This window comes from Lepisma saccharinum, chromosome 1, assembly GCF_977018435.1.
Source record: "Lepisma saccharinum chromosome 1, izLepSacc3.1, whole genome shotgun sequence".
In the NCBI taxonomy this organism is placed as follows: Eukaryota; Metazoa; Arthropoda; class Insecta; order Zygentoma; family Lepismatidae; genus Lepisma; species Lepisma saccharinum.
Genome location: NC_139229.1, coordinates 117,947,165 through 117,960,189, shown reverse-complemented (window position 1 = coordinate 117,960,189; position 13,025 = coordinate 117,947,165). Strand labels below are relative to the sequence as shown.

General features: G+C 37.1%; 1 protein-coding gene across 10 annotated transcripts in view; it reads left to right on the top strand.

The window, feature by feature from the left end:
* unc79 (UNC-79 domain-containing protein) overlaps positions 1–13,025 on the top strand; it is a 149,744-nt gene that overhangs the window by 46,159 nt on the left and 90,560 nt on the right. For all 10 annotated transcript variants that reach the window (XR_014443471.1, XM_083137393.1, XM_083137400.1 and 7 more), the window contains exons 15-17: positions 1,078–1,220; positions 3,225–3,446; positions 6,929–7,084. Coding sequence is in view for 9 of the 10 variants with exons in the window: in XM_083137393.1 (XP_082993519.1) it covers positions 1,078–1,220; positions 3,225–3,446; positions 6,929–7,084 (521 nt within the window). In the remaining variant the exon portion in view is untranslated. The remainder of the gene's footprint in view (positions 1–1,077; positions 1,221–3,224; positions 3,447–6,928; positions 7,085–13,025) is intronic.

Genomic DNA, 13,025 nt, shown 5'->3' with positions numbered 1-13,025 from the left:
AATACTGCCTTCATATTAGTCTTAGAAAATAAAATGTTTATTCTAAAGAAAAATATGTTGATATATAAACACAAATAATCCTACCAAATTTTATTTGTGTCTAGTTATAATCATTAATTCAGGCAACACCCTAATTGCTATACGCATGTGTCAAATTTGAATTGATATGCCATGTACGTAGATACATTATTCTCAAACACTATAGTAAAAACAGGTAAGCAAAGTAACATTACTATCAAAATTATCGAATGACTTCAAATTGCATAATAAATAACAGAATCTGTTTTCCAGTTAGCTTATCATACTGGGGCTTCTTTTGAATATCCATATTATGGTTGTTTTAAGTCTTTTATGCACAAGTAGCGCAAAAGTAGCAAAATAGCGAGTAGCGCACAGGAGTAATGTAGCAAGCTACTTTTTGGTAAATGTAGCTGTAGCAAAGCTACTTTTAAAATGTAGCGTTCTGATTACTGCTTTTGACTTCTTCATGGTGGCACCACCTGAGACTGTAATTTGTGATTGCAGATAATATATAACATTATTGGAGTCATTGTACCTCAACGTGTACTAGAAGAAGTGGAGAAATCAATGGAAGATGAGAATAAGAAAAGTGCACACAAAAACCATGCAGAAATCATTTGAGAAATGAAAGAGTTCAATAATAACTTCTCTTTCCCACAAAAAAAACAAGTAAAATAAAGACGTTACAATAATTATAATTATTATTTTAGAAAGGGAAATTTTATTTGCATTAAATTGTTATCAATGTTTCAATAAATATCAATCAAATGATCAACAAAAATATGTATGATGGCTAGCTATTTGGATGTGGAGGCCAATGAAATCACATTTTTTTTTTCAAAATACATATTCATTTATCTGCTTTTTTTGTTGTCTGCAATAGCATGTTATTTGAGATTTATAAAGACCTCAGTAACTTAGACCCTGGTAACTAGTTTCCACACCTGTACCATTAGCATCCTCACAGGAATATGTTGCTTTACTGTTTGGTAGGTTTCCACTTCCACATTTTACCATTTTGCTGAAACGTGACTTGTTTTCCTTATTTTCTTTCAGCTCCAGTTGTGGAAGATGAATCTGGAAATACATCACCTTTCTCAGATGATGATGTTCCAGTGATCAGACACAAAGAATTTGAAACAGATGCTGAAGTCAATCTTCCATGTTGCATATTGATGTTGGATGTTCTTTTGAGACAGGTTAGATCATCGATTTTAACTGATCAGACTACTTGTGTCTGAACTTACTCATTTAACCATTAGCTTCCGAAGCCGATTTTTCTTGTAAAAGCCTTCCTTCCCAGCATGTTTTCAGTGCGAAATTTGAAATTCTGCACTGATGGTAATATGATTTTTTTATCTTGGAAACTACGTATCCTAGAGTTACGAATCATACCTCATTTAGTTCAGAATTGATCAGGCTATAAGCTCTTTCCCCACTGCTCTTCATAAATACAATGGATGCAATTAACGAAGAGGTGGGGAAGAAGATAGGAGAGGAAGAGATGAAGGCCCTGTTGTTCGCTGATGACTTAGTAATATGGGGAAACAGGGAAGAAGAGGAAAACAGCTTGATAGTTGGAATGAGGAAATCAGAAGAGCAGGAATGAAATTCGGTGCAGAAAAGAGCGAGGTGCTAATAACAAAAAACAGAGCCAGAAATGAACCAAGAATAGAGATGGACACTGAAAAGTTAAGGGTAGTGGAGAGCTTCAAATATCTAGGAAGCATAATTGAGAGAAGTGGAAGAATAGATGAGGAGATGAGCAGAAGAGGACAAATGGGTGGTGGACTATATCAAAGCGTTTGAAGATTAATATGGAACAGGGATGTACCTATGAAATGCAAGAAGGTAATATATAACACATACTATGTGCAATAATTACATATGGAGCAGAGACTTGGACAATGACCGTAAGAGACAAAAGAAAGATACAGGCAGTGGAGATGAAATTTTTAAGGAGTATATTGGGGAAGACTAGAAGGGATAGAATAAGGAATGAGGAGCTCTAACAAACAGTGGGTGTGGTGAAGCTGCAGGACAGAATAGATCAGGCACAGATGAAGATGATGGATGCAAAAGGACTACCAGTAAGAGCTTACAATGCACAAGGAGTGGGAATAAGGCTAAGTGGGAGACCCAAGATGTCTGTGGAAAGAGCAGATAGCAGAGTGTTAAGGAGAAGAGGACAAGATTGGAACACCGTGGAAAGAGAGAAGTGGTGGAAGACCAGGAAAAAATGGAGAGGCTTGACTTCTATGCCGACCCAGCCAGAGGCAGGAAACGGCTAAGGATGATGCTGAATAAGCTCAAATAATAAAAATGACAATTGTGCATTATTGTTTAGAAGAGGAAGAAGGAAGCTAAAAAATGTAAATGTTTTCAAGAAACCTCCTTCCCACTTTGCAACTCTCAGCTGAAATTTGTTTACGCCCCCTGCACCAGAAATATAATTTTTTTGTGTTCTGCTTATCAGATTCTTCTGGGAAAAGAGCCTGCCTGCCTTTCTTCTTTCTCTCGAACAATGCCCAGTTCATGCCTTTTGACACTCTGGCAATTTTCCACTAGCTGGCAGGTTCCCCCTTTTCCCGCCAGCTTGCTAAATCTCTATTGTTGACATGAAAGCTGACAGGGAAAGCCGATCCTTTTGGCTCTGTGCTCCCCAACCCCTACTCCAACACAGACCTAGGAAGAAAAACAAACGTTGTTGCAAAACTGCATGACTCAGCCGAAGCCACCATAAGCGCTGCTTGTTTTCATGTGGAACTTCATGCTTTAAAACCGAACTAAAAAAGGCTGCCCCCCCTCCCCCCTGCAGAGCCTACATGAAATTATTTCTGACACGCAAGATCATTCAGAGTCATGTATCAATAAGAACATGCATGGACCTGCAGGTAGTCAGAAAACTGACATCTTGCATGACGTTACACCATGACATACATCATGGGACAAAGGCTGTTCATGCGGGAAGTAAGGCAAGTACCTGTACATACATTGTCCCATATGGGAAGGAAAGGGAAGAATTATAGTCACTTTTTACCTGTAACCTCACAAGTTCAACACAGTTCTTGTAGAGCAATGAAAGTTTGTAAATGCTATATTTTGAGTTAACCAAACTTTTATGGGAAGACCACATGGGATAAGGAAATATCAGAAATGTCTAACATATTCATTTATATACTATGTTTTTCTTCCTGTTTCAGATGGAACTTCAAAATGTTGATAAGCATACTGGAATATACAATTCAATGACAGAGGACCTAACAAAATTACTTAGAATTATGGTCTCAGTTCCTTGGATAGGTTCTCATACCTGCAGTGAGAAAAATGAATGCACATTTTGTGAATCCTGCGTAATGTGGTACCAACTAGCTGTAAAGCTCATAGAATATGTTGCACCTGAATCCCTAGCACACCCACCAGATGTGAGTATATTTAGAATAATTGATGGATCTACTTTTTTGTTTTCATTTTTGTTCATTTTAATAAATGTAGTCATAGTACTTGTCACCTTTTCTGAACCAGCAGCTCCGATTTCGATGTAAATTCTTTCACCAGTTTAGTAGTCTGTCACTACTAGTCATGTCACTATGTTGTTTGCAAGCTGATGAAATTACTTGCACATTTGTTCCAACATAATTTAAAAAAAACAAGAAATATACGTATGCAGTGTTTTATTTGGACTTTTTGTGCAGGTTACTTTTTATTTTTTATTCTATCCATCCAATGTAAGATTATAAATGCTATGTGAAGAGCCTGAATGGATCATTGGCCCTCTTGTTTAAAGAGGAATGCCATGTAGGGTGACCAGATTTTTTAAATGAAAAGGACACTTTGGTTCAAGGGGGATCACTTAGCCCCCTTTCCCTTGGGTATGGGCCTGCCTTATGGTTATTTCAAGTTTTTTATGCAGAAGTAGTGGAAAAGTAGCAAAGTAGCGAGTAGCGAACAGGAGTAGTGTAGCGGGCTACTTTTTTGATAAATGTAGTTGTAGCAAAGCTACATTCTTGCAAGAGTAGCAGTAGCTGTAGTGAAGCTACTTTTAAAATGTAGCGTTCTGATCACTGTGACTGACCAACAGTCCGAGTGACTTGTGCAGCTCTTTCTGTTACTGCAGAAGGTTGCATTTTTTTCTGAAGGTTCATTTCCAAGTGACAAGTGTCACTCATTGTCTCGTCGGTGTGAAAACTCTCATAAACAACTGTGTTATTGTTTATTCTTACTATGAGTGACCTATGACCTCACTTACATTAAGTCAACTAAATAGTTCACCTAACGGGTCATTCCATGTCAATTGAACCAATGAAAATCACCTGACCATCTCTAATTTTATTCATACTTTATTGTCATGAAGTACTACCCTAAGGTAGGAAAAACTGCAAAATTTCAGATTTTTATCTGTTGTACTTTTCTAGTTAGAGCCCTCTAAAGTATGAAAAAAAGCACAATTTGCCTCACATATGCAATCACAAAAAGTCATAAATCAAGCTAGAATTGACGTAGAATTTTGGGATAAGAACCAAATTGTTGCTTTTGCTATGAGCTTTAATTAGATATATCACATGACTACTTTTCAAATTATTTTCATTGCAAGGCCCTTCAATTTTTTTTTAAAATAGGATTTTTCGAAAACCTATATTTTGACAATTTTTAAGAAATGCACATAGAAACATACATATTTTGTTATGGAATCGCAATGGGATCATAGTTTTTGACATGTATAAACAAATACTATACACTAGGTAAGACCATATGACATGGGAATATTGCAATGTAAATTCCATTCCTTTGTAAAGGGACTATGTTGTTTACCAAATTGGCCAAATGGTGAAATAATGGGTATGTAGGAACTTCGTAATTTGGGGTCTCCCTTTTTTGGGGGGAGGGCAAGTTTTTAACAAATATTTGTTAAAAAAATATTTGAAACTTTTTAAAACATTAAATTGAATAAAAGTTTTTAATTTTTTATTGTTTTAAAATATATTTTAAATATTAAATTTAATGTTTCAAAATTTTTAAAATATTTTTTTTATATTTTTTAACAAATATTTGTTAAAAACTTGCCTTCCCCCCAAAAAAGCAAGACCCTAAGTTACGCCCTTTTCCTACATACCATTATTTCACCATTTGGCTAATTTAGTAAACAACATAGTCCCTTTACAAAGGAATGGAATTTACATTGCAATATTCCTGTGTCATATGGTCTTACCTAGTGTATAGTATTTGTTTATACATGTCAAAAGCTATGATCCCATTGTGATCCCATAACAAGACTTCTAAGACTTGATGTTGATATATGTATGTTTCTATGTGTATTTTTTTAAAAATTTCCAATTAAAGGTTTTTGAAAAATTCGATTTTCAAAAAAGGTTTGAATGACCTTGCAATGAAAAAAAAATTGAAAAGTATTCAGTCATGTGATATATCTAATTAAAGCTCATAGCAAAAGCAACAATTTGGTTCTTATTCGAACCTTCTATGTCAACTCTAGCTTGATTTATGAGTTTTTTTGTGATTGCATGTGTGCCGAAAATTGTGCTTTTTTCCATATTTCTTTTTCCATATTTCAGAGGGTTCTAACTGGAGAACTACAACAGATACAAATCTGCAATTTTGTAGTTTTTCCTACCTTAGGTGGTACTTCATAACAACTAAGTATGAATAAAATCAGAGATGGTCACGTTCAAAATTGGCCAAAATTTGGTTCGCTTGACATGGAATGACCCTAACGTATCTTTGATTCAAACCTAAAACTTATGATTACTTTTGAAAACATTGTGTTAAGCAATCATTAATATATATCCCATTTCAGGATGCAATCGACATTTTCATTCCTTGAGAAAAGTTTCTGCAAGTGCCCTTTTCGCATCTATATTCTAACACACATGTACGTAACAGAAATACCAGGAGGAAATTTGTCTAGTAGTACAGCTCTCATGAACAGCAGTAAAGCAAAGAAAAAGTATTTTTCATGAAAGAATTAACTGAGTAAATTTTATTTGTTTAAGGAAGAAACAATGAATTGATTACTAATATAAATTAATTATTAACAGCTCAACCAATATGAGAAAAATCCCAGCAAACTTGCAAAGTAAAATGGACTGTCATTTGTTCTCTTCTCACTGGTGCCAGAGTGCTCTCATGTTGCCATATTTATAACTTCCTGCCCTTGCTTCATTGTTAAGAAAATCAACAATGTTAAATATTATATCCCTGCTTTTGTTGTGTATGGTTTTCACTTTCACTTGGCAGTTGTTTAGGCTGTAACTCCTTTTGAAGCATACTTTTCATTAAAATGACTTGCTTGTAGCAAAATACAGTTTTTCAAAATCATGTCATAAAATGGTGAACATTCCATTTTATGTGAATGAAAAGTTTGAGAACTTTGTGACTGACCCAAATATTCACATTTATTTAATTTATTATTTATTGCTTAATTTTCTGTTTAATATGCATGATGATTTATTTATGTTGTTATTATTTTCTATTTTATTATGTTAGCAAAACATTGTTGAATTAATATGATGTATATTTAATTATGATCACATTTTTGATAATGTAAAATTACGCTGTATAAATTTCTATTTACATTTTGAGCCTAGCAACGGAAAATGAAAAGAAGACTGTAGATCAATAAGTGATGAATATATATGGAAATTTTAAATAGTGAATTTATCAAACAGTAAGCTGATTTGGGTAAAGGGAAATACTAGGATGCTTCGTAGAAGTGTAAACGAAAGGGCTTGCTTCAACCTGAGCACACACAAGAAGCATCTACTTCCTTAACCAGTACCTTATCTAGTGGGGGAGCTTGACATAAAGAATTCCACAGAATGAAAAAAAAATGAAGATGAAGAAATTATACTTAGATTTATGTTACCATGATAGCAATTCTGTTTATCTTTAGCCTCGTGCTGATGACCATGCCGCAGACGATTCCCACGGCAGGAAAACTCCACCTGATTCAGACAAGAAGCCTGATTCGAAGCCATCTGACGTTGTCATTACTATGCCGATGTCAGAAATTCATACAGTTGGGGGAGTGCTGGTCAATATGCCACAGGTAAGCTGAGTTCTAAGTTGTAGTTTTAGTAATTATGTGTTTTGAGGGTGTTGAGTCTGGAGTCATATTTCTTCTAATTTGTTTTGTTGTATTTATTACTTTTCAAGTAAGTTGAATTGCCTCATTATTTTTAAAATCAGTGTATGTCAGCTGCTTTCAATGTGGAAGACCAGTAAATATGGAGCATTTTCCAAGTCTCAGCATATTTGTCATGTGTAGTTACAGACAGACAAACTAGTTAATAATAGAAAAGACACTGTACTTAGAATGGGTGAATTTTTTGTTTTCCAACCTGTTTTGCCTTTTTGCTATCATCCTTTTGTCCTCAGAATGTGCTCACCCATCAAATTGAAATTTTTAAACTTTCATTGCCAACAAATATGTAATTTCTGTTTCTTATTATCTACTCATTAGTACTTTTTGTTTTCTGGCTGCTTTTCTTGAAAGCTATACATACTTTTCATCACCCTTCCCTAATCTATTTATATTGTTGCCTCCTTGTAATCAAGGGGTCCCAGGTTTGACACCCTGTAGAGGCACATAGTGATTTGGATCCCACCACTCTAAACTCTAGGTCCAGTTCCAATTAACCTATCTGTACATAAAGTATACTTAAAACGAAAACTCAACTTACAAAACTTGAATTTTTAAACTAAGTGAAATATTTGGCAAAAATAATAATTATGTAATGTCACATACCTTGTTCTGCAAAGTACATTTTTATTATTTTAAATTTATATAAATGAAAATGCATTTATACTCATAACAAGTTAAATATATTGATATTTACATGGGCATGCAATACTTTAAAATCATATTTTATTTGTTGGAGTATAAGAAAAAGGTAAAGTAAGGAATTGTAAATTGCAAAAATAATTGTAGTTGTTGCATTTTGTTTATTGTTCTTAATGTCGCTACATGTTACGCTTTTCATTTTCCATGTAGGTCAGTTGCAGTAGGTATGATTATCTGTCATATGTGATTAAACCAAACCTGTAGCTAAATGTAATGTCATAATTTATTACTTATAGCCTAACATAGAAGTTCATTCAGTAGCAGTAGCATAGCAGTAGACAGATTATATTAATTGATCAATTTCTAATTCTGATAAATAGCAATATAAATTGGGGATAGTGAGCAAAGTGAAAGCACTGTGTTCACAGGTCAGATTTTGGAATTATATTTATATTTACCATGGTTATGAATGGAATATTCATGGATACATTCTTTGCGTCATTACTTGTGTATGGTCCATCATGTTGCTTTTATGTATGATACTATTGTTTTCAGTCTACTTGGGTTGTCAGCATTTGCATATTGCTGCTTCACATCCAGGATAGACATGTAAATTAGGCCTGAAACAAGCATTGGTGTATCACATCACACTTAATCATCAATATGGGATGATGTGTGTGATGTGTTCATAATGGTGACAGATACCTTTGCAGACTTTGTTTATCTTAGAAAAGAAGCTAAATGAAGGTAAAAGTAAAATTGTCCCCTGTCCACCATACCATAGGGATGCATAGGAAGTCCACATGTTCTCAGGAGGTGATGTGGTCAGTACCTTGCTTGCACTGTCTTTACCCATCATTGGTAAGAGCTGCTTATGGAGAGACATTGTAGCCAGGTCTCCGACATGACAGTCAAACATCATACTGATTAGACCACTATGGTTGTAGTAGAAGTACCACCACCACAATTCTAATCAAAATGCACCTGATGGAAGAGGGTTCCTTTCCCCATATTGCTTTCTTTCATCTTAATAACATATGAATGCTGTCTCCATTTTCCTTAAGTTGATGGTTTCTTGGATGCAAGTGGTATTGCTCACTCCAGTCTTTTAGGAAAAATTCACACCAAAGCGACAGGTGACACATGTCGCTTTAGGACTTCGCCAATCGAACTCAAGTTTGTGCAGCCTGTCATGCTGCAATGGTATGAAATGTTGGTGTTGATTGGCTCATTCCCAAGCAACACGTGTCGCTTGTAACTTCAGTGTGAATTCTTCCTTATATTCAGCTGGCATGTGTTTGTTGTTGTTTTTTTTTTTGTGGCACTGGACATTGTAAAGTACTGGACTCCATTGTTCTGTAGATTGTGGCAGCAGTTTTCACAAAGTGGACTGATTGTAGATTTTCTTTTTTTCCCCACTCACTGGGTACGAGGTACTAAAGTGAGAATCATAGAACTTAAGACCTTCTGTAAACAAAAGCACGTGTATCATAACAGTGTTGCCAACTTATGACAATAAAATTATCTATGTAGCCTACAAGATGCAGAGACGTTCTATTTGTCAACGGACGCGTTATAGCAATGTTTCTCTTAAGGAGGCCCTATCACTTGTTGGGAGTTAATTTGATAAGTAGCTTAAAAAGAACAATTTAATATACATCTTGGCTGCTCGGTGGCTGAGTGCAAGTAGAGACGATTACCCAAATGTGGAAGATAAAGTCTTAAATGTAAAAAATAAAGAACAAAATGTATATTTTATCCATGGGCGTCCGGAAGGGGGGGCAAGGGGGGCTATGACCCCCCTGGAAAATGAAATCCAACCAAAATTATATACTTTTTACATACAATTTAGTTTCAGCCACAATATTGTGTGTTAATTATTGCACGAACATGATAAATTCAAATTTAAGCAATGATTTTTGAAGGATCAACACTACTATTGGGGAAAATGTGCCTTGTTTGCCCCCCTGGAAAAAATACCTTCCTTGCCCCTCCCTGGAAAAAATCCTACGGACGTCCATGATCTTATCCCCTACCGGGTGTGACAGTTCAGTACCAAACGATTCTTCTTCTGTCGTCTTATGCTAAAAATAACCTTTGCTAGGGAATTCGATGACACATTGAGATAAATGACGTTTTTAAAACAGCTGTTTATTGATTAAATTCATTGGGGTTTGAAAGTATGATTTATTATTACTATTGCACATAAGTAAGCTGATAGATTTAATTTGATTAACTAAGTTCTTGAATTGTATTCATCGACTCGGTAACTAATGACATAAAGTGCGTGTCACAGTGTTGGGGATCTACACCTCAATGTCACACATTACAACATGCTCCAGACTTTTCTTCAACGTCTCTAAAGTTATGCTATCCCAAAACACTTGTATGCCCTTTTCACCTCTATCTAAAATTCTGGGTTAAGCAGCAAAAACGCCGAGGGAGATTAAAACGACAACTCAATGAAGCATTGTCACTGGAAAGAAAAGTGGGGGAAGAGGACGGTAAGAGGCAGTCACGTTTTATTGCACCCTACATATAAAATGCATATTTGCAGGTTTTTTTTTAAAAAAAAAATTACCATGTTTTTCTTTTTCCTAGAGCGAAGGTGTTCATTTTCAATCAACCTCCACCCATACCCCTCTCGCGCATGGACGTCCGCAGGATTTTTTCCAGGGAGGGGCAAGGAAGGTATATTTTTCCAGGGGGGGCAACATGGCATATTTTCCCCAATAATAGTGTACATCCCTCAAAAAAACATTGCTTAAATTTGAATTTATCATGTTCGTGCAATAATTAACACACATTATTGTGGCCGAAATTAAATTATATGTGTGAAATATGTAATTTTTGATTGACTTTCGTTTTCCAGGGGGAGGGCACGGCCTCCCCTTGCCCCCCCCCCCTTCCGGACGCTCATGCTCTCGCGTCTTGCCCTCATCTCAACCTCACGGTCTGCCATTGCCCTCCCTCGCCCCCACAAGTCTTACAGAGTGTGAGGGTGTTTGTGAGGTCTGCAGTCATGAGGGTCGCAATCGATGGTGCACACCTCTGCTATGGTCAGCCTATCTGTGTCCCTTCACCCCCACAGCACCCTCACTGACATCGTGAAATCAAATTATCATGTGCCGACATTTGCCACACCACCTCAGTTTCTTCACCGACTTAGTGCGAAGGTATTGGGGTTGGCAACAACCTAATAGCGGATTTCTTCCGCCGCATATAGTCTGTTTTAAAAAAGCTTGCCAATGCTAGAAAAATATGTAAATTATCCCGGAATAGGAATTTTAAAATAGCTTTTCATTAAAGGTTTCTGCTTATAATAATAATACGTGATGATTGAATAAATTACAACTGATCACGTGAGCGGCAAGAAAGTAGCGCCAGTTTCAAATATGGCGACTTCCATGCATGCAGGAAGGTCTCCGTGTTCTCCGAGTTTCTTTCAGAAACATCGGCAAGGACAGCCGTTGAAAAGTGGCGAGAAGCAGATTGTTCTGAACGTTTATGCAACATTCTGTCAGTGGCATCCTGAAAAAACTGTGAAGGAGGTGGTGAAGTTGGTGTCCGAGTTCAGTGGTGTGTCAGCGTCTTCCGTTTTCGGTGCGTTGAAAGAACGGAAAACGACTGGTGAAATTGTGACTCCCGGGAAGAAACACAACGTTGTTGCTCGTGTGAACAAGTACACCGATTTTGAAATAAGCGCAATACGGCGCAAAGTGCATTCCTACTTTTTTAATCAAGAACTACCCACCGTGCGGAAGGTATTGCCGGATGTTAATAACGATGAGGATCTCCCCAATTTTAGCGCGTCCACGTTAAAGCGCCTCTTGTTGGACGTTGGGTTCGTTTATGGGAAGCGAAGTCGGCAGACAGCACTCATCGATAGGGACAATATTGTTTTTTGGCGCCGAAAATACCTCCGGTCCATAAGGGAACTGCGAAAGCAAGGTAAGAACATTTATTACTTGGATGAGACGTGGGTAAACGCAGGACACACTGTGAGCAAGGCGTGGCACGATAGCACTGTCACCTCCAGGAAGAAAGCTTTTCTCGAAGGACTGTCAACCGGAATGAAGCAACCGTCAGGAAAAGGCAAGAGGCTCATCATTGTTCATGTTGGAAGTGGGTTCGTGGACGGTGCACAGCTAATATTTGTGTCAAAGACTACAGGTGACTACCACGAAGAAATGAACGGTGATGTTTTTGAGGAGTGGTTTTCATCTGTTCTGCCAAAACTTGACCCGAACAGTGTTATTGTGCTGGATAATGCTCCCTATCACAGTGTGAAATGTGAAAAGTTGCCAACCACTGCTTGGAAGAAGGCTGACATATTAGCTTGGCTGAGCGAAAAAGGCGTTGTACTTCCAGCTGACGTGCTCAAGCCGGAACTTTTGGATCACGTTTCGCGTATGAAGCCAAGCTACGACAAATACGTTGTCGACGAAATGGCGAAGAGAGCCGGGCACACCGTGTTGCGTCTACCACCTTACCATTGCAACCTGAATCCCATTGAAATGATATGGGCTCAGGTCAAAGGGTACGTTGCGCGCAACAACAAGACCTTCAAGTTGGACGAGGTCAAGAGACTGACTGAGATTGCCATGTCTCAGATTTCGGTGCGTAACTGGGCGGACGCAGTGCGGCATGTCATTGAAACCGAAGAGCGGAAATTGTGGGAAGTGGACAACCTGACAGACGATTTAAATTTGGAAAGATTCATTATCCAAGTTAATGACGGGGAAAGTGAATCGGAAGATAGTTGTGATGAAGATATGACAGGCATCGAACCTCTCCCATCGGATTAAAGTAAGTAAATATTTTTCCCTTGCATAAATAATGTGAGTTCTTATTGTCGCTTTTTTTTCAGTGCTCAAGAAAGATAAATGAATGGAGATAAACAATCTTATTTTTTTATTTTTCGGCTTATCTTTGTCTAGATTCTGCTAAAACTGGCGGGACATTGTTGGACAAAGGAGAAAAACAATTCTCTGCATATCAACAATGTTGGACAATAGCTTGGTGGAAGGGGTAGCAAGGAAATGAAAAGGCTTGAATTTACTGAATCGACTCTCGCTCTCTTAGTTTTACTTTGGCCCCGTCATACTGAGAGAAAAGGGAGGGAGGAGGGACCCGTTAACCCAGTTTAAGATAAATGAATTTTTTGAAGTCGAAAATATGTTCATACCTGTACTTCAAGCTTCAA